Below are 27,425 nucleotides of genomic sequence, written 5' to 3'. Positions count from 1 at the left end.
GGTTTAAGCGATTCTCCTGCCTCAGCCTCCCAAGCTGGGATTACAGCCAAGTGCCACCAAGCCTGGCTAGTTTTTGTATCTTTAGTAGAGAGGGGGATTCACCATGCTGGTCAGGCTGGTCTGAAATTCCTGACCTCAGGTGATCCACCCGCCTCAGCCTCCCAAAGTGTTGGGATTATAGGTATGAACCATCGTGCCCAGCCCCAACAAAAAATTTTTCTTTCTTTTCTTTTTTTTTAAGACGGAGTCTCGCTCTTTCGCCCAGGCTGGAGTACAGTGTCGTGATCTCGGCTGACTGCAAGCTCCGCCTCCCGGGTTCACGCCATTCTTCTGCCTCAGCCTCCCGAGTAGTTGTGACTACAGGCACCACCACGCCAGGCTAATTTTTTGTATTTTTAGTAGATACGGGGTTTCACCGTGTTAGCCAGATGGTTTCGATCTCCTGACCTCGTGATCCGCCCACCTTGGCCTCCCAAAGTGCTGGGGTTACAGGCGTGAGCCACTGTGCACAGCCCTCAAATTTTTTTTTTATCAGCCAGGCATGGTGACATACATCTGCAGTCCTAGCTACTAGCGAGGCTGAGGCGGGAGGATCTCTTGAGCACAGGAGTTCGAGGCTAGAGTGAGCTATGCTAGTACCACTGTACTCCAGCCTGGGTGACAGAGCGAGATCCTGTCTCTAAAAAATAAATAAATAAAATAAAAATAATAATAAAATAATTTTATGGTGGGATGTGAGATGAATTACAATAAAGACAGAAATGGCCTGGTGAGATTTAATTGAACGCAAGAAGAATGAGACTACACACAGAAGTCATCAGTAGGGACACAGATTACTGGGCAGAAATTCTTCCATCCTAAGAGCCCATTGCAGCCTTGACCATACAGGTCTCAAGTGATCCTCCCACCTCAGCCTCCCAGTTAGCTGGGACTACAGGTGTGCACCACCACACCCAACTACTTTAAAAAAAAAAAAATTTTGTAGAGACGGGGTCTCACTATGTTGCCAGGCTGGTCTTGAATTCCTGGGCTCAAGTGACCCTCCTGCCCTGGCCTCCTAAAGTGCTAGGATTACAGGCATGAGCCACTGTGCTTGGTCCCTCTGTATATTTGGGATACCAGTCCTTTATTGGATATGTATTTTGTAAAGATTTCTTCCCAATGTGTGGCTTGTCTTTTCATTCTCTTAAGTGTCTTTTGCAGAGCTGAAGTTTTAAATTTTAAAGAGGTTCAACTTGTCAGTTTTTTCTTTATGGATTGTGCTTTTGGGGTTGTATCTAAGAAGTCACCACCAAACTTAAAGGGGATTTTTTAAAAAGCATAATCTTACAAATCCAAGAACAGGAGAGGAGTGACTACAACAAAGTTTTGGAAGCTAGTAAAGAGAGGAGTTAAATGACTTAGCCGATTTAAGAAAAGTGGAAAGAGCCAAATCCCAGCCAATCCATGTTGGAGAATCCCTAAGAGGCTGGGGAAGCAGTGGTACCAGTTACCTCTGGAAGTGAGAGTAAAGCATGCAGCTTTACTCTGCGTGGTATGCCTGAAAGCCTGTCAGCATCCCCGACATCCAGTGGCCAGTGACTGCCCCACCCTCATTCTAGCAGAAGATTCAGAATCACCCTCATCCCACCAAACTGGGTGGGGGAGGCAATGATGTCCTTATTTCAGATCGTATATCAGGCTGACTATTTTCTAGAGGGACTATTTATTTCCATCTAGTTGCTTTGGCACTGTAACCAGTATAACATCTTTTAAGCACATGCTAAAAGTTCAGCTGCAAAACCTTGACCAGAAATTTCCTTCACTCCTCCTACTGACCTACTTAGCACTACAGATAGGAATCAGTTCATCCTTCTCGAGGCACAGAATGTTCACCTTCTGAAAGTCTTTACACATCATACAATTCCTAGGACAATCTCTCAGACATTCCTCCTTTGACACAATCTGAGTTCTGAAAATCCTGATGTCTCAGATCCTAGTTATTAATAACTGGAAGAATGGAAAATAAATCTGTTATAAAATAAAACTAAGCCTGATTAAACACAAGTAGATACCGGGACCACTGGGCTGAAAAAAGATGAGAATAGACAGTGAGTTATTTCCCACTGACAGTTAACCAGCTTTTTTGTTTTTGTTTTTGAGACGGAGTCTTGCTCTGTCGCCCAGGCTGGAGTGCAGTGGCACAATCTTGGCTCAATGCAAGCTCTGCCTCCTGGGTTCACGCCATTCTCCTGCCTCAGCCTCCCGAGTAGCTGGGACTACAGGCGCCCGCCACCACGCCCGGCTAATTTTTTGTATTTTTAGTAGAGATGGGGTTTCACTGTGTTAGCTAGGATGGTCTCGATCTCCTGACCTCGTGATCCACCTGCCTCGGCCTCCCAAAGTGCTGGGATTACAGGTGTGAGGCACCACGCCCGGCCAGTTAACCAGTTTTTTATGAAAATAAAAATTTTGCAATTTTTCTTGAAAAGGGATTGTGAAATAGAAAATTAAATTAAAAGAAACAGCAAAGAAGCTCCAAAATAGGACTGATAAGTCTAGGATCCAAAAGAGTCCACCTTTGAAGAAACCATTAAAACTGACAAAGGGGGCCAGGCGTGGTGGCTAACGCCTGTAATCCCAGCACTTTGGGAGGCCGAGGTGGGTGGGTCACGAGGTCAGGAGATCGAGACCATCCTAGCTAACACAGTGAAACCCCATCTCTATTAAAAATACAAAAAATTAGCCGGGCGTGGTGTCGGGCGCCTGCAGTCCCAGCTACTTGGGAGGCTGAGGCAGGAGAATGGCGTGAACCCGGGAGGTGGAGCTTGCAGTGAGCCAAGATTGTGCCACTGCACTCCTGCCTGGGCGACAGAGACTCCATCTCAAAAAAAAAAAAAAAAAACTGACAAAGGGGACAAAGTAATTTGTAAAGCCTACTGCTATTTTAAAAGAAAATTCCAATGAAAACTTTGCTAATAAAAATATGGAGACAATCTGCCAGTAATCATCTGGGTCCACAAGGGAGAAGAGGAGACAGCTATGTGTGAAGTTTTGGCCTCTTGTCAAACGCGAGGATTTTCTGAGAAATGCAATTAACATTTTGATCAGATGAATCAAATCAGTGTTTAGGTACACAGGATTCTGTAAGTCTAGCTTACTTTACTTCTCCTGTTTAGCAAAGTCTTTGATATAACTTATGTGTTCAACTTAGTAATAATCATATAATTGTACACATTATAAAGGCAAAATTTACCTTTTACATGGAAAATAGCCAATGTGAAGATGACTGAGGCACTGTGAACCAATGCAAAGAACACGGATTTACATTTCCGAAAGGAGTGTTTAAGAACACCTTGTTCTTCCTAAACTTCACACTGCCTACAATACTGATTGCTAAGGAAGGGGCTCATGTTCTCTCCTTGGACTTCATCATTATTTAATAAGTGTTCGCTTTCCAGAATGAAATACGTATAATTACCAGATGCATCAAGATGCATCCAGTGAGGTCTTGAAAACTCAAGGTAGAGGAAGGGAGTAAAATTTCTCTTCCCCTGTACTCACTCATTCTGATCATTAGCACTTTTTACTTTTTCTCAGCTCTATGGAACTAAATCAAAGCAGTAAAGCAGAAAAAAAGGGTATTTCCCTCTAATACCAAACACATTTTTGGTTTAGAAAGTGAAGGCTTTGGATAAGAATGAAGGATGAGCCACAAAAAGATTCCACTATGCACCCATCACAAAGGTAAATATTAAAAAGACTGACACCTTTTGGTGAGGATGTGGAGCAATGGAAACTCTCATATATTGGCAGGAACATAAAATGGCACAATTACTTTGGAAGAAAGTCTGGCAGTTTATTTTATTTTATTTTTTTATTTTTAGTAGAGATGGGGTTTTGCCATGTTGGCCCGGCTGGTCTCAAACTCCTGACCTCAGGTGATCCACCCGCCTCGACCTCCCGAAGTACTGGAATTACAGGCATGAACCACTGTGCCCAGCCTGGCAGTTTGTTGTTGTTTTTGAGATGGAGTTTCACTCTTGTTGCCCAGGCTGGAGTGTAAGTAATGGTGCGATCTCAGCTCACCACAACCTCCGCCCACCGAGTTCATGCAATTCTCCTCCCTCAGCCTCCCGAGTAGCTGGGATTACAGGCATGAGCCACCACGCCCACCTAACTTTGTATTTTTAGTAGAGACGGGGTTTCTCCATGTTGGTCAGGCTGGTCTTGAACTCCTGGCCTCAGGTGATCTGCCCACCTCAGCCTCCCAAAGTGCTGGGATTACAGGCGTCAGCCACTGTGCCTGGCCTAGTTTTTTTTTTTTTTTAAACTAAACATGCACCTATCCTTTGACCCAGCAATTCCACTCCTACGAATTTACCCAACAGAAATGAAAATGTTTCTGAGGCCTTTAAATCAGAAGAAAAAAAAAAATAGGACAGTACAAAAATATTCAGTAACTTTATTAATACTAACTCCACACTGGAAATTGTTCAAGTGACTATCAATAAAAAACAGATAAACAAATGGATATTTCCTTTAACAGAGCTGAGATAAATTTAAGGACCAATGAGCTCCAAGTTATTTTATTATTTTATTTTTATTTCTTTTTGAGACAGAATCTCACTCTGTCACCTGGTGTGTCCAGGCTGGAGTGCAGTGGCACAATCTCGGCTCGCTGCAACCTCCGCCTCCCAGGTTCAAGCAATTCCCATGCCTCAGCCTCTTGAGTAGCTGGGATTACAGGTGTGTGCCACCATGCCTGGGCAATTTTTTGTTATTTTTAGTACAGACAGGGTCACAAACTCCTAGCCTCAAGTGATCTGCCCGCCTCAGTCTCCCAAAGTGCTAGGATTACAGGCATGAGCCCCCAGCCCTGAGTTATTTTATAGATATTATTTATTCTCATTCTAAAGTACATAGTTGAGCAGATATTATGTCCATTCTACAGAGAAAGCAGGGGGACAGAGAAATTAAGGAACTTATTTAAGGTCACAAGGACACTAACAATGCCTATAATAATAACTTGAGAACTTACTATTGTCTTATTTAATCCTCCTATAATCTTATTTTATACAGGGGAAATGCAACGCTTGTGGAAAACAAGTAGCTTGACCAACATTACGAAGCCTATCTTCCTAAATTCTATCTTCTCTCATAACTGAGGTCTAATTAGTTAATGGTTCTGTACATTTTTTCTGCCAAGACACACAGATGTTCACATTCCCATGAGTACAGCCAAAGTTATGCATATTTTTTGCAAACTCCTTGTAATCCTACTGCTTTTATGTCTAAAAAACGCATGGAAATGCAAGTATAAGTGGTATCAACATAGGAATAACCTTGAATCTCTTCCAATTTATATTTTACAAAAAGCAAATCATTTGCAAAATTTTTTATTTTTAAAAATTTTTTTTTGAGACGGAGTTTTGCAAAGTGCTGCAATCTCAGCTCACTGCAACCTCCACCTCCTGGGTTCAAGCAATTCTCCTATCTCAGCCTCCCGAATAGCTGGGATTACAGGCGTGCACCACCACACCTGGCTAATTTTTGTACTTTTAGTAGAAACGGGGTTTCACCATGTTGGCCAGGCTGGTCTCGAACTCCTGATATCAAGTGATCCACTCACCTTGGCCTCTCAAAGTGCTGGGATTACAGGTGTGAGCCACTGCACCCGGCCAAATTTTGATATCTTAAGTAAAATTAGAACAAGTTACTTTGCAGCATTAAGACTGAGAATCTCAAAACTAGCGTGGATCTTCTAAGACCTTTCCTTATATAGCATGCCATGGTCGAGTAGACTGATCATTTACTGAAAAGGAAGGTATAATGGTACAATTCTTGTAGCCCCAAACTGCCCTCTCCATTTGGTTCTGAAAATCTATTTCACATCTGACCATCACGAAATGTCTTTAGCGTATAAATATGTCAAAGAGAATTCAGCCCCCAAGTTTTAACAAAGACCAAGGTTAACTGGACTTCAATCCTTAGTGAATGACGAAGTAGCACAACGTTTAGCAATACAGCCAAGTCATATCATCTTCTTCCTTCCTTCTTTGCCCACTCCCACAACCTCGGGTTTCTATAGAAACTTTATAACGTTTTGCCTTTTTCTTCAATACCCAGCTACATCAGCAGCACTACAGGTACCTATTCTCAGAAATGATTTATGGCCGGGAGCGGTGGCTCATGCCTGTAATCCCAGCACTTTGGGAGACCAAAGCGAGTAGATTGCTGGAATCTAGGAGTTGGAGACCACTCTGGGCAATGTAGCAAAACCCTGTCTCTACAAAAAATACAAAAATTAGGTGGGCACAGTGGCATGCACCTGCAGTCCCAGCTACTTGGAAGGCTGAAGCAGGGGAATTACTTGAGCCCAGGAGGCAGAGGTTGCAGTGAGCTGAGACCATGCCATTGTACTCTAGCCTAGGCAAGGGGAGTGAAGCCCTGTCTCAAAAAAAAAAAAAAAAAAAAAGAAATGATTTGTAACAAAATTGACTCTATACTTTTCTCAGCCTGACAGCTAGTTGACAAATGTAGTTGCAATTTGTTCTTCTTTATCACATCGTTTCTCTATTCTATTTAATTCTCTAAGGCCCCTAACTTTAAAAAAAAAACAAAAAACCCATGATTAACAGACCAAGGGCTCTATATAAATGTATCTCTTTTTTTCTCTCTGTCTCTCTCTTTTTTTTGTAGAGATAGGGTCTTGTTATGTTGCCCAAGCTGGTCTTAAACTCCTGGCCTCAACCAATCCTCCTGCCTCAGCCTCCCAAAGTACTGGGATGATAGGTGTAAGCCACCACCATGTCTAGCTCAAATGTATCTCATTTGTTTATTTATTTTATTTTATTTGAGACAGAGTCTCGTTCTGTCACCCAGACTGGAGTGCAGTGGCGCAATCTCGGCTCACTACAACCTCTGCCTCCCAGGTTCAATCAATTCTCCTGCCTCGGCCTTCCAAGTAGCTGGGATTACAGGTGCCTGCCACCATGCCTGGCTGTTTTGTATTTTTAGTGGAGACAGGGTTTCACGATATTAGCCAGGCTGGTCTTGAACTCCTGAACTGAAGTAATCCACCTGCCTCGGTCTCCCAAAGTGCTGGGATTACAGGCGTGAGCCACCTCGCCCAGCCCAAATTAAATTCTTACTTTATGAAAAGAATATAAAATTCCTTTAAAGATCAAGCTGTGTTGCATTTAGATGATTCAACATACACACAACCTTCCAGAAATAAACCTATATGTGGCACAAAGTAATTTCTACAATGTCTTGAACTTTTAAAACAAAGCCAACAATTTAAATACATCAGATTATAATTTTCAAAATGTGTTTACATAGTAGTCAGTTAAGACTTTTCTTAAGAGACAGGATATTGTTCTGTCACCCAGGCTACAGTGCAGTGGCACAATCCTAGCTCACTGCAGCCTTGAACTCTTGGGTTCAAGTGATCCTCCCACCTCAGCCTCCCAAGTAGCTAGGACTACAGGTGCATGCCAGTATGCCTGGCTAATTTTTTTTAAAAAAATGCTGTAGAGGCGAGGTCTCACTGTGTTGCCCAAGTTGGTCTTAAACTTCTGGCTTTTAAGCAATTCTCTAACCCTGGCCTCCCAAAGTGCTGGGATTACAGATGTGAGCCATTGTGCCCAGCAGAGTTAAGACTTTTTAAAAATACTATTTCTTGAGAACCTACTGTATGTGCTTGGCTCTGTGTAAGGGCCTTTATAGGTACCATCTCATTTAATCTGCACACTAAGTACCATTATCTCTTTTTTTAAAGATGATGACATGGTGGTGTATGGAAGTGAAGGGACTTGCTCAGAACCCTACTTTGAGCAGGTGACCTAGTTGGGATTCAAACCAAGGTCTGTCTGACTGCAGAGCTCAGTTCATTCCAGCAAACCACATAATATACTACAGAGCAGAAGCTTTAAAGCCTTAAACACCCAAGGAGGCCTTAAAAACCCAAGGAGGCCATTCAGTTTCTTGGTGTCTTCTGTGCTCCATTCCATCCTGATCAGGGACCTGGCTGTGCATTAAGATCAGAGGAGACCATAATAGTGAAAACACATTATAAAAAGTCTGTCCTTAACTATGTCTTTGGGCAAGTTATTTTCATCTTATTTTTTCCACTAATCTCTAACCTAGCATTCGGCCTACCAGTGCCACTTCATTGAGTTAATGAAGACAAAGTTATAGAACACATATGATTATAGAACTAGGAGGGACATCAGAAATTATCCAATCTAATTTTCTCATTTTGCAAATGAGGAAACTGAGGTCAAGGGAAGCTAACTTGCCAGAGTCACACTGCTGGTTGATTCAGCCAGAACCATAAGGCAGACCTCTAACTCTATACTACCTACAGTATAAGGAATTTCCATCTAAGGAGATATTTAAAAATTTATCTTTAACAAGACTTCTTTCAATTATAAAGTAATACATAGTCATAGTGAAAAAAGTAATAACAACATTACAGAAAGACATAAAAGGAAGAAAAGATGCCCCCTCTTTCTTTTACCCCTTTAGTCTTATTTGACACCCTAGAGGTAAAGCCATTAACAGTTTCTTGTGTGTCTGTTCAAAATTTTTTCTACACGTATACATGTATATATGTAGAATAACTTAAAATGTGGAACCCCAAAAATGCATCTCTCACCTCAGACAGATGTTTTCCTCTGTATAACTGAGTTAACAGAGTCATATAATACTGCAACATGTCCTTAAGTTTGTAAAGCTGTAGGTATGATGTTCTTGTTAGGTACACCTCACCTGTTTTCCAGATCCGGCATGCTTAGGTTTCTTGCAGCAAAGCACATTTTGAGAGGGATGATCTTCCTGTCCTTGGTGCTGTTCTGGTGTTTTGGCGAACCAGAGTCCTCACTGCCACTAAAGCTTGGTGACTGGGGGGCTGCACCTTCCCACGGCAGATCTGATACTAATGATGGCTTCTTGATATATGGTGTTACTTCTCGGATGAACTTGACTATGAACAAAAAAATCAAAGAAGAAGGTTAGTAATTTTGCTTCCTATAATAAATGATAACTAAATTATTCACTTACATGCTATATCTATAACAAAGTGGAGGAAATAGCTGGGCGCGGTGGCTCACTCCTGTAATCCCAGCACTTTGGGAGGCCGAGGCAGGTGGATCATTTGAGGTCAGGAGTACAAGGCCAGCCTGGTCAACGTAGTGAAACCCCGTCTCTACCAAAAATACAAAAAATTAGGTGAGCGTGGTGGCATGCGCCTGTAGTCCCAACTACTCAGGAAGCTGAGGCAGGAGAATTGCTTGAACCCGGGAGGCGGTGGCTGCAGTGAGATTGTGCCACTGCACTCCAGCCTGGGCGACAGAGAAAGACTCTGCCTCAAAAACAAACAAACAAACAAACAAACAAAAAATGGGGGAAAAAAGTAAGTTAAAGAGCCATGAATCCCCTGGAGATAGATTCTAAGACAGACCCATCTAGGCTTTAGATGACTCAACCTTTAGAAACTTCTCCATACTTCTACCCACTGGTTCCCTGTCTTCTCAAGCCATATAGAACAAACTTAATCTCTCTTCTACATGAGAACTCTGTAATTATCTGAAGACAGATTTTTCTCTTCTCTCTCCTCCCCATACTAAGCTAAGTATTTCTATTTCCATTCAACTCAATCAACTTTTATTAGCTACCTACCAAGTGTTGGGAATTAGGCTAGCCAGTAAAGACACAAGGGCAAATGAGCCATGGATTCTATCCCTCAAGGAATGCCCAGCCTTGCAGGGGAGACAGCTATGTAAACAGGCCATTACAGTTCTTAAAATCAAGTGCAAAAATAAAGTATATTCAAGATAAGGTATGATCTAATAAGCACAAAGCCAACTCAACTGATCCCCCTTGCTTGTTCAAAATACTCTATTTCCATTAATGTGGCCCCAAATGAAAATCAAGCTTTTAGTAGATAGGAAGCTTTTTTAAGTTCAAATTTAAAACTCATAAAATACTTGTTTTACTTCAGTCATGACTACAATTACTGTCACTTGAGGCATGGTGTTCTTGTTTCAAAAACTAGACAAACTGGCTGGGCACAGTGGTACACACAGTTTCTCCTGTGAATAGGTAATACATGCACATAAAACAAAACTCAAGAGGTATAAAAGGTTTTATAATAAAAGTCCAGATTTCTAGCTACCCTGTCTCCATTCCTAGAGGCAACCATTCAAAGAGATGCCTGGTATGCTAAGCATGTATGAAAATAAACACATACACATGCATGTATATCTGATCATACATATGGTAGTACATTATGCTTACCGTGCTGCACCTTAGTTTTTTTATTTAATAAGGTTGATAGTCTTTTATAGGCCTAATAGTTGATAGCTCATTCTACAGCATGATGTGGTCATAGAGATGCCTTTGGAATCAAGAAGACCTTGTTCAAATCCTAACTGTGCTTGCTACTCAAAGCTATGTGACCGCACTTAACTGTTCTGAGGTCCTCATCTACAAAATGGGAGTAACACTAAGCAAATAAAAATTTTAGGCACATACTAAACATTCAATAAATACAGTAGGTACCTTTCTTTTTCCTTCCCTAAATTAGAAAGTTAGAGAAGAGTTAAAAAATTTTAATGGCAATCAGTAGAAGAGTTAAAGTTATTTTCTTATACATTATTTTAAAAGATTTACTGAAATTAAGTATAATAATAAAAAATATAACAATTCCAATGCTAGAATTTAGATGTAGTATATCTCTGTGCTTTTTGTGCATAGTTATAATACACGTGCTTCTGGGTAGCTGCCTCAGGTCACCAAGGAGATTTTTTTACCCTAGAAAAATCAGCAGGAGTGCAGTCAGTATAACCCTTGAGCAGCTGACTCAAGCATTTCAATACATACTTCAGGTTTATGCTTTGAAGGACTTTGGCAGAAATTCCTAAGGTTTCCAGTTACTGCAAATGGCAGAGGCATGCTTTTTGAACATTTAAGGCAGTACACTATTGGGCTACCAACTGGAGGAAATTAAAGACATTCTAAATGAACTCTTGAATAATATAGTGGTTAGAAAAGAACCCTTAACGATCTACTCAGTTCATTCAATCACACAGTAGCATCACTGAACTGATTACTACACACATCCTAAAACAAAAACAGACATACACATACAATTTATGTATTGCCTTATTAAAAGAGCAATGAATTTTATCTGAGTTGATGGCAATGCAGTCCATACCCCCATCTAATTAGCCATCCAGAATGGCTGAAGAGCTGTGGATGGACATCTGTTTCTATGTTTGGGAATGGCAAAAAGTTAACAGTCTTCTGTTTCAGTCCTATGTTAAGGCCTTAACCTGGACATGAGGCTGGATAAGCAGAGCCTTTACACCCCCACATGGAGCTTTCAGTTCAACTCAGAATCCGCAACATATTTCAGAATCATTTCATTTTTCCTGATAGTTGAAGATAATCCTCAAAATAATTTAATTAAACACTGATGTTTACAAACTGTTTTGAGTGTTCAGATGCTGAAGCTAATTTTCTTTCTTCCATTCATGTATCCCCTTTTTTTTTTTTTTTTTTTTTTTAAGATGCAGTCTCACTCTGTTGCCCAGGCTGGAGTGCAGTGGCACAATCTCGGCTCACTGCAAACTCCGCCTCCTGGGTTCACGCCATTCTGCTGCCTCAGCCTCCCCAGTAACTGGGACTACAGGCGCCCGCCACCACGCCCAGCTAATTTTTTGTATTTTTAGTAGAGACGGGGTTTCACTGTGCTAGCCAGGATGGTCTTGATCTCCAGACCTCGTGATCCACCCGCCTTGGCCTCCCAAAGTGCTGGGATAACAGGCTTGAGCCACCATGCCCGGCCTCATGTATCCCTTTTACTGAACGTGAAGGTGGCTTCCTCCCACCCCAAAAGCATTACTGTGATCCCTTCTCTTCTTTAGAGTGACAAAAACACATACATGTACTGCACACATGTACCTGTAAAGATGTCTGGAAGGAACTTAATCAAAATATCAATAGTGCTTATATACAGGTGTAGGATTGCATTTTTTTCTTTATGTTGTTCTGTATATTTAAAATTTTTGTTAAGTCCATAGTATTTATTTTAAAAACTTATTTAAGAAATGAAGAAAACTTATTTTGAGACCTTGTTCAAACTCTATCTTAATTTTATTTTTGAGACAGGGTCTCACTCTGTCCCTCAGGTTGGAGTGCAGTGGCACAATCATAGCTCACTGTAACCTCAAATTCTTGGGTTCAAGTGATCCTGCCTCAGCCTCCTGAGTAGCTGCAACTATAGGCACACACCAACACATCTGGCTAACTTTTTAATTTTTTGTAGAGACAAGGTCTTGCTATTTTGCCCAGGCTGATCTCAAACTCCTGGCTTCAAGCAAGCCTCCCGCCTTAGCCTCTCAAAGCGTTGGGATTACAAGCATGAGCCACCACCCAGCCTCTTGCTCAAACTTTAAACATGAAAGACATGTAAACGGAAATCTTGAGGCTTCAAAAACTATAATGCACTGGATAGGATCCAAAATCCAACTGATTCTTACTGAATTCTAAGCTCTAATGAATAAGGTTATGAAGAGTTCCATGTTTGGGGCATGAGGCAGCATCTGATTTTAAACTGAATGCAAGTGCCTTCTTTTTTTTTTTTTTTTTTGAGACAAGGTCTGGCTCTATCACCCAGGCTGAAGTGCAGTGGCATGATCTCAGCTCACTGCAACCTCCGCCTCCTGGGCTCAAACCATCTTCCCATCTTAGCCTCCTGAGTGGCTGAGACTACAGGTGCACACCACCATACCCACCTAATTTTTGTATTTTTAATAGAGACAGGGTTTTGCCATGTTGCCCAGGCTGGTCTCTAATTGGTGAGCTCAAACAATCCACCCGCTTTGGCCTCCCAAAGAGCTGGGATTATAGGTATGAGCCACTGCACCCCACCTGTTAAGTGGCTTTTTTTTTTTTTTTTAGTAGAGACCGGGTTTCACCATGTTGGCCAGACTGCTTGCCAACTCCTGACCTCAAGTGATCTGCCCACCTCGGAGTCTCCCAAAGTGCTGGGATTACAGGCTTGAGCCACCACGCCCACCCTGGCTTTTTAAGGCTTATCTAGGCTGGTGCTGAGCATGGTGGCTCACACCTGTAATCCCAGCACTTTGGGAGGCCGAGGTGGGTGGATCACGAGGTCAGGAGTTCAAGACCAGCCTGGCCAAGATGGTGAAACGCCATCTCTACTAAAAAATATAAAAATTCGCCGGGTGCGGTGGCAGGCACCTGTAATCCCAGCTACTGGGGAGGCTGAGGCAGGAGAATTGCTTGAACCCAGGTGGCAGAGGTTGCAGTGAGCTGAGATTGTGCCACTGCACTCCAGCCTGGGCTAGAAAGTGAGGCTCCATCACAAAAAAAAAAAAAAAAAAAAGCTTATCCAGGCCGGGCACGGTGGCTCATACCTGTAATCCCAGCACTTTGGGAGGCCGAGGCGAGTGGATCACTTGAGGTCAGGAGTTCAAGACCAGCCTGGCCAACATGGCGAAAGTCCATCTCTACTAAAAATACAAAATTAGCCAGGTGTGGTGGTGGGCACCTGTAATCACAGCTACTTAGGAGGCTGAGGCAGGAGAACTGCTTGAACCCGGGAGGCAGAGGTTACAGTGAGCCAAGGTCATGCCATTGCACTCCAGCCTGGACAACAAGAGCAAAACTCCATCTCAAACAAACAAATAAACAAAACAAAACAAAAACCTTATCCAAAAAGATACATAATAGGGCAGACACAGCCTATGGCTGCAAACACACATATTTGGATAAATGGATCAACCTCTTTTATAAACATCAACTTCTCATATAATCGTTACGTTCCTCTTTATCTCTAACTCTCACCTTTTTCATGCCCCAACTGGTGATCTTTACTATGAGTTTAAGTGAAACTAAGTTAGTCACACAACATTATTTCCCCTGCTTTTGCAAGCAAGTTTGTTTCTGGATTATTCTCAGAGTGGAATATCTGGCTGTGCATTTTGCACAGGAATGAGTTATGTTGACAGTCACTGTTAAAGTATTCTCTCAGGAGGATTCTCTCCAACCTCATCCCAAGCTCCTCTCTCAAGTCAGGAGGCTGATAAATGACCACCAAAAACATGAGGAAGGAATTGCTTTGCTTTGAGTAAAAAGCCTTTTACATTCTCAACTTGCAGGTGTCTTTCAGCTCAAGTCTCCTGGCCATTTGGGGTTTGAGTAGACTGCAGTCTAGAGTCTGGTGACATGAACCTTGAATGAGTTCAGAGTGACTCTTTCACTCTTCCTCTTCATTCTAAAATAACATAGCAAATTCACTAATTTATTGAGCTCCTACTATATACCAGGAACTGTTTTAGGCATGTAGAATTATTAGCCAGTGAATAAAATGTGCAAAAAATAATAATGTAATTAATAATTTAATGAAATTCTAGAGAAATGAACACTTACATTCACACAAAAGCCTGTACACTAATGTTCTTAGCAGCTCTATTTGTAAGTACCACAGCTGGAAACAACCCAAATTTCCTTCAATGGAAGTGAATGGATAAACTGTGATACAGCTATAGAATAGAACACTATTCAGAAATAAAAAGGAACAAACTATTTATAACTCAGTAACTTGGATGAATCTGAAAGGCATTATACCAGTCTCAAAAGTTATATGACCCCATTACTGAAAAGAAAAAAATATATGATGAAAAATTCAGTGGTTTCTAGCCAGGCACCGTGGCTCATGCCTGTAATCCCAGCACTTTGAGAGGCTAAAGTGAGCAGATCACTTGAGGTTAGGAGTTCAAGACCAGCCTGGCCAACATGGTGAAACCCCACCTCTGCTAAAAATACAAAAATTAGCCAGGCATAGTGGCGCACGCCTGTAATCCCAGCTACTCAGGAGGCTGAGGCAGGAGGCTTGAACCCAGGAGGCAGAGGTTGCAGTGAGCTGAGATTGTGCCACTGCACTCCAGCCTGGGCAACAGAGCGAGACCCTGCCTTGACAAAATAAATAAATAAATAAATAAATAAATAAATAAATAAATAAAAATAAAAAAAATAAATTCAGTGGTTTCCAAGGGTTAGGGGTGAGAAGGGATATGATTATAAAGGGATAGCACAACAGAGTTTTCTGAACCATGGAACGGTCCTGTATCCTGATTGTGGTGACAGTTACAAGAATTTATATATGTGTCCAGATTCATAGAACTGTATACCTTAAGGGGAAAAAATTCAATTGTACAGTATGATAATTACAAAATAAAATAAGTAAATTATACAGTATATTGGAAGATGTTAAGTGTAATGGGAAAAGGAAACACAGCAAGGGAAGGGGTCAGAAATGCTGCCCAGGGTGTCAGTTTGTAAATTTTAAATATGGTAGTTAGGGTAAGCCATTAATAAGATGTTTGAACAAAGACTTTAGGAGATGGGGGAGTTGGCCATGCAAATATCTGGGAGAAACATTCCAGCCAGGGAGACAGTGTTAGGACAGTAACAGGAGTTACTAACAGGAGTGTTAGACAGTAAGGAGACCCAGAGTAACTGGAGCTGGGTAAGTGAGGGGGACAGAGTAGTAAATGGGGTCACAAAGGTAACGGGGCTGGGAGGCAGACCATGTACGGCCTTTTAGGTCATGGCAAGGACTTTGGCTTTTATTCTGAAACAGGAAGCTATTGGGAGATTTTCAGGAGCAAGTGACCACTATGTTGAAAATAGAATAAAAGAAGGCCAAGGCAAAAGCAGGAAGACCAGCTGGCAGGTTAACAGGGATGAGAGATGATAGGAGTTGGACCAGGGGAATAGTAGTGGAGGTGGTGAGAAGTGGTCAGATTCTACATCAGATTACATAAGGGGGTGGCAAAAAGAAGAGTCAAGGATAATGTCAAGATTTTTGTCCCGAACAACTAGAAGGAGAGCGTTCCCCTTGACAGCTTTAGAAGAAAGATCAGGAACTTGAGACATACATTAGACAATCAAGTCTAACAGGCAGCTAGATATATAAGTCTGCAGTTCAGGAAATGGGTGTAGGCTAAAAACATAAATTTGGGAGCTATTAGCATATAGTTGCTATTTAATGCCATGAAACTGGATAAGATCACTGTATCAGTCAGAATACCAGCAGGAAACGATAGTAAGGGATTTAATAAAGGGACAACTTATGAAGGTGTGGGCAGAGTGCAGGGAAACCACATGGAAAAATAGAGTGTAGTATCCCATGGCTATTAGCTGTTTCCACACGTAGGCCTGAAGGAAATAGGAAAGAGAGTGGGTACCAAACCCAGAAGAAAAGAGCCCTATAGAGACCGACGTGAGAGGAGCAGTGACTTTCAGTCAATTCAGCCAGATTGCAGTGACCTGCGAATTGGGCGCCAAGGGGATAAATGCTCCAACCTCACCCTCCTCCTTCTTTCCCTCCAATGTCCTATTGGGGCTCTACATTGGCCAAACCCAACAAAAACCAAAGGCCAAGGAAGTCTGCTGATGTTGTCCACGCAGGTCAGCGTCTGGGACAGATGGCATGTAGAGAAGGAGCGGACCTAGAAGAGCCAATGGAAGACTTCCAGCACAAGCAAGGAAGTGATACGGAAGAGAAAGCAGACACTCCACTATCAAAGGGCTGGGGAGAAAAGAAGGAGGTAGGCAGAAGATCCACGAAACACAAGTGCTCCATAGAAATACTGGCTTAACAGGCATGGTGGCTCATGCCGGTAATCCCAGCACTTTGGGAGGCCGAGGCAGGAGGATCACCTGAGGTCAGGAGTTCAAGACCAGCCTGACCACATGGAGAAACTCCGTCTCTACTCAAAAAATACAAAATTAGCCAGGCATGGTGGCACATGCCTGTAATCCCAGCTACTCGGGAGGCTGAGGCAGGAGAATCACTTGAACCCGGGAGGCGGAGGTTGCAGTGAGCCAAGATCGCACCATTGCACTCCAGCCTGGGTAACAGAGCAAAACTCTGCCTCAAAAAAAAAAAAAAAAAAAAAGAAAGAAAGCAAGAAAGAAAGAAAGAAAAAGACATGCTGGCCTAAAATAGTACCAAGTTTACCCGAACTGAAAAAGCACTCCCTTGACCTGATGAACCCAGACTTGGCTCTTCCCTCCCTTCACCATTCCTTGAAAATCAAAACAAAACAATTTCTGCTTATTGTTTCTATTTTCTCCTTTCACTCCTTAATCTCTTCTGAATTAAAACAGCATTCTAAAGGGTTATCAATGTTTTCTTACCCAATCCAAAGGCCCTTTCTCAATCCTTATGCTCGACCATTCCAATATGTATGGCAATGCACTCTACCAGCTGTTTTGTATTCCTTCTTTCTGGCCATTTATTTTTCAAGTGCCTTTTTTCTCCTCCTATCCCTATAATCCAGGTGTTCCCTAAGGGCTCTGATTTTAGCACTTCTCACTTTATCCTCTCATCCCTGTCAGCTTTCTGCTGGATCTCCAGTTTGACACAGCTCTCTAGAACCAATATCTCCTGTTGGCCCCAATCCCACCACCTGGGTGCTGCCCCATCCTTCAGATTCAACATATCCAAACAAGAACTAATCTTCATTATCCTTTATCGCCTGCTCCTGTGCTCACTCTTGTAGTTACAAGGATTAGCATCATCATCTTTCTCGCCACCCAGGATCTAAACCAGTACTATAGTTAGCCTGGTGTGAAGCATACTCTTCTGTATTTTATTAAAGGTTGCCCAGGTGGTTAATTCTCATGCTCGATCAAGGTTTGGAAAATGCTTCTCTAAACCTTTGCAGACCACTCCCTGTCCCTACCCGCTACATCTAATCAGGTGCCAAACCACATCTGAAATTGTTCTCTAGCCTACCTACTCCCCTCAGTTTCCACCGCCAACATGCCTTGGTTAACTCAGACCAGCCACTGTAATGGCTGCTGCTGCTGCTGCTTTTTTTTTTCGTAATTGTAAAATATACACAACATAAAGTTTACTATTTTAACCATATTTTTTACATGTACAGTTCAGTGCATTAAGTATTCACATTGTTGTGAAACCACAACCACCAGCCATCTCCAGAACTTTTTCATTTTCCCAAACTGAAACTCTATACCCACTAAAAAATTACTCCCCATTCCCCTATCCCCTGGCAACCACCATTCTACTTTCTGTCCTTATGAGTTTGACTACTCTAGGTACCTCACATAGGTGCACTCATACAACAGTTGTCCCTTTGTATCTGTACTGGCCTCTTAACTGATCTCCTTGCCCAGACCCTCTTCCCTTCTCTCATGCCTTTACACAAGGTTGCCAGGTTGATTGTCCTAGACCCCAACTCATACCAGGCCACTCCCGATTTAAAAGAGTCTCTATGGTTTGCTATTGCCTAAGGAATGTAGTCTAAGGTCTTGTGTATAAATTCATCTTTCCAACCATCTCTTCTCTTCTGTCCCCTCAAATATCTTACTAAACTGCTTGCACAAGAAAACCCACCAAAAGATTTCAAGCATAAGCACAGGCCACCACAACCCAGTAAACTACTTGCAGAAAGGTATACTCTGACTTTTCCTGTGTCCTTATTTATATTGATTCCCTCACTTCTTCACTTCCATGTGTCCAAATCATACCCATTTCCCAAAGCACATCTCAAATTCCACCTCTATTAATCCTAATGCAAAAGTAATGGGAGCTTACTAAGATGTAGCACAGATAAACCAGTAATTCTATATATCTAATGGGACTGCATCCACACAACTCCAAGAACAGTTGTAGAAGTGGTAGCTAACGGGTTCAAACTCACCACAATTCCAGGATATTTGAAGAAACTTAGTACAGCAGCTGATGTGCCCCTGATATTGGTCAGACAGAAATTTCCTCATTATAGGCCTGAAAGCAGAGAAAAAAATTCCTGGTACTATGTTGTTAGCCCTGGGGATACAGCAGTTTGAAGCTGTCATATTGGTGCCAGGGTTTTTTGTTTTGTTTTCTTTCTTTCTGCTCCCCACTTCCCGCCTTTCTTCCTTTCCCTTCCTTTTAGTTCCCCCCTCCCCGACTTTGGTCTCATTTCTAGGACTCTCGCAGGTATTCTGAAGGACATTTACAGTGATTAAAGTCTCTAAAAAACTCCACCTTTCTCCACCTATGTAGAAACTACAGAGAAAAGCCCAGAGTTCTGAAAGGCAATCACATTGGCTAATGCTTGAACAAGATGTTACTCAATATTGTTTCTATAATATGGATACACACCATAGGGGTTTTGAGATAACCACTTAACATTTATGCTTAGGATAGTTCTAGGCCCAGGAAGTGAACAAGAAGGGAAGACACCCATTCACCTATTCTACGTAAAATTAAAACTGGCTAAGATGTTCCAAACCACTCATCAGAACCAAGTTGAAGGCTGGGCACGGTGGCTCATGCCTGTAATCCTACCACTTTGGAAAAAAAAAAAAAAAATTAGCTGGGCATGGTGGCGTGCACCTGTAATCCCAGCTACTCAGGAGGCTGAGGCAAGAGCATTGCTTGAAACCAGGCGACAGAGGCTGCAGTGAGCCAAAATTGCGCCACACACTCCAGCCTGGGAGAGACTCCGTCTCAAAAAATAAATAAAGAAAGAAAGAACCAAGTTGAGAGCCGGGCGCAGTGGCTCACACCTGTAATCCCAACATTTTGGGAGGCCAGAGTGGGTGGATCACCTGAGGTCAGGTGTTCGAGACCAGCCTGGCCAACATGGTGAAACCCCGTCTCTACTAAAAATATAAAAATTAGCTGGGCATGGTGACGGGCATCTGTAATTCTAGCTACCTGGGAGGCTGAGGCAGAAGAATTGCTTGAACCTGGGAGGTGGAAGATGCAGTGAGACAAGATCATGCCACTGCACTCCAGCCTAGCTGACAGAGCGAGACTTGGTATCAAAAAAAAAAAAACCAAGTTGTATAACACATAACGTCTTCTGCATCTCCGTACTCCGGTTTTGTTCCTTTCCTTATCAGTTGTTTGAGAACAGCCATTAAAGCTAATCTTTATTGGCTGGCCTTATTCTTTCCTTTCAGATAATTAAACTAGAAATACTGAAAAGAAAAAGAAAATAAATACAAAAATTCCTAATCACACTCTATTTTCTTCCAGACTTTTTAGTCCCACACTTAACAAAGGAACAAACATTTCTCCATGTTATACAAACTCTTCACAAGTATCATTTAAAAATAGCTATATAGTATTCCATATTGTGTGTTTACCATAATTTATTTAGGCATTCCCTAATTATTGGCCACTTAGTTTTTTGGGTTCTTGTGAGACAAAATCTCACTCTCTTGCCCAGGCTGGAGTCCAGTGGCACAACCACGGCTCCCTACAGCCTCAATCTCCCAGGCTTAAGCGATCCCCCGACCTTAGGCTCCCTAGTAGCTGGGATTATAGGCGCACACCACAGCACCCAGCTAATTTTTGTAACTTTTTTGTAGAGACAGGGTTTCGCCATGTTGCCCATGCTGGTCTTGAACTCCTAGGCTCAAGCAATCTGCTGCTTCGGCCTACCAAAGTGCTGGGATTACAGGAAGAGTCACCATGCCTGGCCCTTGTTTTTTTCTTTTTTCCTTTTTTTAAAAGAGACAGAGTCTCACTTTGTTGTCCAGGTCGGAGTGCAGTGGCACAATCATAGCTCATTCTGTTGTCCAGGCGGGACTGCAGGGGCACAATCATAGCTCACTGCAGCCTCAAACTCCTAGGCTCAAGGGATCTTCTTGCCTCAGCCGCTTGAGTAATTAGGACTACAGGTATGCACCACTGTACCTGGCTAGTTTTTTTTTGTTTTTTGCAGAGACAGTGGGGTCTCGCTATGTTGCCAAGGATGGTCTTGAACTTCTGGCCTTAAGTGATCCTTCTGCCTTAGACTCCCAAAGTGCTGGGATTACAAGTATTGAGACACCACACTTGGCCAGGGAACTTAGTTTAGTTAACACTACACTGAACATCTTTTTCAGCAGAGAAATTACTGGGTCAAAGTAATATTTAAGCATCATGGTAAGTACTGCCAAATTCCTCCCCGCTAAAATTTGTATCATTTTTATGCTCCCACCTGCCATATATAAGCATGTCCATGTCAGTATACTTGCCAACATGAAGTAATCCCACTTAAAATAACCCTTGCTATTTTAATAGGTGAAAAATGATATATATGCCCACCCAATCTTGATCTCCTGACTCAACAAATGCAGGATATTATTATTTTCTTCTACTTAAAACCAGGAAATCCATGTCTCTTAATGCTTTTATTTTGTCTGAAGAACTGGGAGGGGTGATTTGTGATAACAGTGGAGAGTTACAGGACAGTCACCAGAACCTCATATCTCACACAAATTGAATTTGAGTTCTTGATGTACCAGCATATCTAAAGTCACACTTAATTTCCCTTTATTGCCTTGTCATTTAACTCTGTGAAGCTAGTTCCTTTCCTCTTGCTAGGCATGAGGGGGGAAAAGTTGTCAACAAGAAAACCAAGCATGCCCTAAGAAGCAGTAGTGTCTCCCAGATTTCTAACATGTGATTTAGGTTTATGGTGATCTTGGAATTTTCAGTTCAGTTCATTATCCATCTTTCCTTCTCTGTTCCAACCTAAGCTCTGGTCCAAATCAATAAAAGTAGGAGAAATATCCTTTTTTGAAGATCTCAAATTACTACTGGGATAACAAAAAAATTCAAGTATAATTTTAAACCTCTGAGCTATAGTGAAATAAGTCCAAAGAAACCAAAAAATAAGGTAGCTCTGAAATTTGTCCCCAGCAATTAAAATTTCAGGATTTAAAAATTATGGCCTTTTGGCTGGGGGCGGTAGCTCACACCTGTAATCCCAGCACTTTGGGAGGCTCAGGTAGGCGGATCACGAGGTCAAGAAATCGAGACCATCCTGGCCAACATGGTGAAACCCCATCTCTACTAAAAATACAAACATTAGCTGGGTGTGTTGGCGCACGCCTGTAGTCCCAGCTACTCGGGAGGCTGAGGCAAGAGAATCGCTTGAACCCGGGAGGCAGAGGTTGCAACAAGCCAAGATGGGGCCACTGCACTCCAGCCTGGCAACAGAGCGAGACTCCGTCTCAAAAAAAAAAAAAAAAAAAAAAAAAAGGCCGCACCGTGGCTCACACCTGTAATCCCAGCACTTTGGGAGGCTGAGGCGGGCAGATCACAAGGTCAGGAGATGGAGACCATCCTGGCTAACATGGTGAAACCCCGTCTCTACTAAAAATACAAAATATTAGCCGGGCGTGGTGGCGGGCACCTATAGTCCCACTTACTCGGGAGGCTGAGGCAGGAGAATGGCGTGAACCTAGGAGGCGGAGGTTGCAGTGAGCCGAGATCACAACACTGCGCTCCAGCCTGGGTGAAAGAGCAAGACTCCATCTCAAAAAAAAAAAAGAAAAAAGAAAAAATTATGGCCTTTTACAATGAATTTATACAAACCGGCAAAAAAAAAGCCCCAGTATTTTTTAGGCGTCATCGAAGTCTAACTTGAATATCTATTACTTTTATACAAAAGTATTAGCCTTCATGCTTTTATATATAGAAATGTAGAATAACAAGCAAGACTGCAATAATTTGGGGCTTTAGACTATCTACTATATAAATTCTCCTTGGTAAACTTCTTTAACTACTGATCTAATATGGTAAACTAGTTCTTGGTCATTTATAAAGTAAAAATTTCTTAATTGAATTTAAAAAGTGTTTTTTCTTTGGAATGTTTCCTCAAACTACAAAAGAATATGCAAGCTTCTCAATTTTTTATAAAAAATGTTTTAAATATCTTGAGTTTGCATTTTGAAATGTTTTTGTAAGGAAGACAGCTACCAGTAAATTTCCCTGTGGAAATTGCCATATAGTAGGTGTGTTTGTTTAAAATTCTTTATATAATTAATTGAAAATCTGGGAGACACTGCATCTGAACAATCACTTCAAATTACATATTTTTCTTTGGTTTTTAGGATTAAGATTTATATTTATTTTCTAGGCTACATCTGTTTTGTTTGTTCATTTGTTTTGAGATGGAGTTTCACTCCTGCTGCCCAGGCTGGAATGCAATGGCATTATCTCGGCTCAATGCAACCTCTGCCTCCCGGGTTCAAGCGATTCTCCTGCCTCAGCCTCCCGAGTAGCTGGGATTACAGGCATGCGCCACCATGCCCAGCTAATTTTGTATGTTTTAGTTGAGACGGGGTTTCTCCATGTTGGCCAGGCTGGTCTCCAACTCCCCACCTCAGATGATCCGCCTGCCTCAGCCTCCCAAAGTGCTGGGATTACAGGCATGAGCCACCTCGTCCGCGGGCCACATCTTTTTTAAAAGTCAATTCTACGCTTTATACTTCTCTCCCCTAAAAAGCAGCACTGCTTTATGTGAAACAATGTTACAACTTGTTTTGTATCCTTCTGCTTACCTCAAAACACACAAAGCAAATGAGAAGATTGTTGACAGTGACAGTAAAAAAGTTTAGACTCTATATAGGATTAGAAAAGATAAGACTTTATTTAATTTCATTTTCACTAAGGCAGCGGCAATGAGAAAGGCAGTTTGCATAAGAAACGGGTTGGTGCTGGGCGTGGTGGCTCATGCCTGTAATCCCAGCACTTTGGGAGGCCGAGGCGGGCGGATCACGAGGTCAGGAAATCAAGACCATCCTGGCTAACACGGTGAAAGCCCATCTCTACTGAAAATACAAACATTAGCTGGGTGTGTTGGCACACGCCTGTAGTCCCAGCCACTCGGGAGGCTGAGGGAGGAGAATGGCGTGAACCCGGAAGGCGGAGCTTGCAGTGAGCGGAGATCATGCCACTGCACTCCAGCCGGGGCCACAGAGCAAGACTCCGTCTCAAAAAAAAAAAAAAAAAAAAAGAAAAGAAACGGGTTGGTTAGGAATAATTTATATTCCTTTTAGTCTCCTGCTCAAATATTAGAGGCTACTTTTTGAAAAAATGAACCCGGCCAGGCGCAGTGGCTCATGCCTGTAATCCCAGCACTTTGGGAGGCTGAGGTGGGTGGATCACAAGGTCAGGAGTTGGAGACCAGCTTGGTCAACATGATGAAACCCCATCTCTACTAAAAATACAAAAAATTAGCCAGGCGTGGTGGTAGGTGTTTGTAATCCCAGCTACTCAGAAGGCTGAGGCAGGAGACTCACTTGAACCTGGGAGGCAGAGGTTATCGTCAGCCGAGATTGCGCCGTTGCACTCCAGCCTGGGAGACAGAGCGAAACTCCGTCTCAAAAAGAAAGAAAAAAAAAGACTCATATACTATAAAATTAAGGGTATCAGAATTATTGGTAAGTGATTAAAGCAAGCTCTAAGTTTTATATATTAAAAAAAGTATATATAGATCAGTATGTTAATAAAGTGCTCAAGAAAATATGCCAATTTGCTAACAGTGGTCACATTTGTGAGTGCAATTACAGGAACTTCCATTTTAGAAATTAAGCATTTCTACAATGTTTGGACTTTCTATAATAAACATGTGCTCTGTAATAAATTATTATAAAGTTAACTTTTAAATACATGCCATCGGGCCAGATGCAGTGGCTCAGGCCTGTAATCCCAGCACTTTGGGAGGCCAAGAAGGGAGGACTGCTTCAGGCCAAGAGTCCGAGACCAGTCTGGGCAATATACTAGGACCATGCATCTACAAAAAATTTTAAAATTAGCCAGGCATGGTAGCACATGCCTGTAGTCCCAGCTACTCAGGAGGCTGAGGCAGGAGAATCCCTTGAGCCAGGAGTTCAAGGCTGAAGTGAGTTTTTTTTGTTTTTTTTTTGAGACAGGATCTTGCTCCTGTCACCCGGGCTGGAGTGCAGTGGCATGATCTTGGCTCACTGCAACCTCTGCCTCCCGGGTTCAAGTGATTCTCCTGCCTCAGCTTCCCAAGTAGCTGAGACTAGAGGCGTGCGCCACTATGCCCAGATAATTTTTGTATTTTTAGCAGAGACGGGGTTTCACCAAGCTGGTTGGCCAGGATGGTCTCAATCTCTTGACCTCGTGATCCGCCCACCTCGGCCTCCCAAAGTGCTGGGATCATAGGTGTGAGCCACCGCACCCGGCCTGAAGTGAGCTATTACTGCACCACTACACTTCAGCCTGGGTGATAGAGTAAGACCATGTCTCTTAAAAAAAAAAAAAAAAAATTCAGGCAGGCCACAGTGGCTCACACCTGTAATCCCAGCACTTTGGGAGGCCGAGGAGGGTGGATCACTTGAGCCCAGGAGTTCAAGACCAGCCTGGGCAACATGGCAAAATCCTACCTCTACAAAAAATAAAAAAAATAGCCAGGTGTGATGGTACGTGCCTGTAGTTCCAGCCACCCAGGAGGCTGAAGTGGGAGGATCACCTGAGCCTGGGTGGCTGAGGCTACAGTGTCTTGATTGTGCCACTGCACTCCAGCCTGAATGACAGAGTGAGATCCTGTCACTAAATAAATAAAGTGCCATCAAATAATAATGAAAAAAATTATTAGAAAATTTCAGAAATAGATTCAATAGCAAAACAATACAACGTCAGGGGAGTCACTCTTTAATAAATACTGAAGAAATAAGGGGGTATCAGTATGGAATTGCCTTACATCTGTATCTTATACCCTACAACAAATTTGCATTAGCCTACGATTGATGCTCTCTGGATATTTTTTGTAAAATCATTAATGCACAGCAACAAGCTTTAAAATCAAATGAACCTCAGCTCAAGTCTTGATATTACCGTTTATTTGTTGGGAGGTTTGAAGATTACCTCTGAGCCTCAGTTTTCTCATTTGCAAAACATAACATACCACCCTTAAGTGCTGTTGTGGGGGATTAAACGACATAATGTGTGAAAGGTACACAGGCCTGTGCTTGAGGGTTGTAGGCACTTAATATGTGTATACTTACTTAGTGTGTATGTATACATATACTTAGTGTGTATGTACATAATTAATAGAATATGCTTCAGAGAGAGTATAGTATAGTGGACAGAGTCAAATATGTGAAACTGAACAGATCCAGATTTTAATTCCAGTTCTGCCAATTACAAACGTTGTGATTTTGGACAAATAATTTCACTTTAAAAATCTCAGTTTATAATCTATGAAATTCTTTTTTTTTTTTTTTTTTTTTGAGATAGAGTCTCACCCTGTTGCCCAGGTTGGAGTGCAGTGGCATAATCTCAGCTCCCTGCAACCTTTGCCTCCCAGGTTCAAGCCATCCTCCCACCTCAACCTCCCAAGTAGCTGGGATTACAGGTGTGCACCACCATGCCTGGCTAATTTTTGTATTTTTAGTAGAGATGGGGTTTCACCATGTTGGCCAGGCTAGTCTCAAACTCCTGACCTCAGGTGACCCACACTCGTTAGCCTCCCAAAGTGCTGGGATTACAGGCATCAGCCACCGCGGCCAGTCATAATCTATGAAATTCTAATACTAACCCTAATACTAACTTTACCAAGTAATTGAGACGTTAAAGAAGCTTAACTAATAAAAGTAAACTGTTTAACAGTGTCTGAAAGACATTAGGCACTGAACATAACCTACAGAGTGAGCTTATTATGTACTATATCACTAAAGAATATCTAGACATGGTAATTAAGATATCTCCAGAAAAGCTGGGCATAGGGGTGCACACCTGTAGTCCAAGCTACTCAGGAGGCTGAGAGGGGAGAATCGCTTAAGCCCAGGAATTTGAGGCTGCAGTGAGCTATGATCATGCCACTGAACTCCAGCCTGGGTGACAGAGTGAGACCCCATCTTACTTATCTTAAAAAAAAAAAAAAAAAAAATCCAGAGAAACAGCAAGCTAACCATTCTTTGTCTCCCCTTCAGGAAAGGACCAATTTTTACAGAATATAACCTTCCTCATCTATATTCCTCTAACACTCTACATATCACTGACATGGCATCTGCCATATGTCACAGTTTTTGTTTTGTCTGTCTTGTCCACTTGACCAATGGGACACTGAAGGGATTAAAACTCAAGACACTATAAAAGTCAACAGTCATTACAACACATCACTTCTAGAGTTTATTCATAGTTTTTTAAACTTTTTTCCTAGTCACCCTTCAGAACTGTGTTGCGGTTTGTGTAGAGCTATTAGGCCTTGAATACATTATTTTGCACATTCATAAGGCAAAATTCATGTCTTTTTCCAGTTACACCCAATACTTTTTCCAGTTACAGTGGCTTGAAATTAATTATGGTTGCTTCTAACCTCTTAAAGCAAGGTGAACCCCACTCTATATGGCATCACTGCAACAATACGCATACGGAGGTGTAGCACAAATAAATTTTATACATTGGTCAAAAATTGTCAGTGCATTGAGAAACAGTTGATAGCAGGAATCACTAATGCACAGAAGATGTACAGTCAATATTGATTAGATGAATTATGAGAGATTCTGCACAAATACAGATATACTTTTACAGTCCTAATTTGTCTGTCCTAGTGAAATTCTCAGAAATATTTCTGGCATGAGTA

At 42.1% G+C, this 27,425-nt stretch overlaps 1 protein-coding gene across 1 annotated transcript in view; it reads right to left on the bottom strand.

The window, feature by feature from the left end:
- SNTB2 (syntrophin beta 2) overlaps window positions 1–27,425 on the bottom strand; it is a 124,537-nt gene that overhangs the window by 51,769 nt on the left and 45,343 nt on the right. The window contains exon 2 of the mRNA XM_055366283.2: window positions 8,755–8,968. Within this exon, the coding sequence (XP_055222258.2) occupies window positions 8,755–8,968 (214 nt within the window). The remainder of the gene's footprint in view (window positions 1–8,754; window positions 8,969–27,425) is intronic.

The sequence above is a fragment of the Gorilla gorilla genome, chromosome 18 (genome assembly GCF_029281585.2).
Source record: "Gorilla gorilla gorilla isolate KB3781 chromosome 18, NHGRI_mGorGor1-v2.1_pri, whole genome shotgun sequence".
NCBI lineage: Eukaryota > Metazoa > Chordata > Mammalia > Primates > Hominidae > Gorilla > Gorilla gorilla.
The sequence above is the reverse complement of the archived record's forward strand: the minus strand, read 5'-3'. Positions and strand labels throughout refer to the sequence as shown.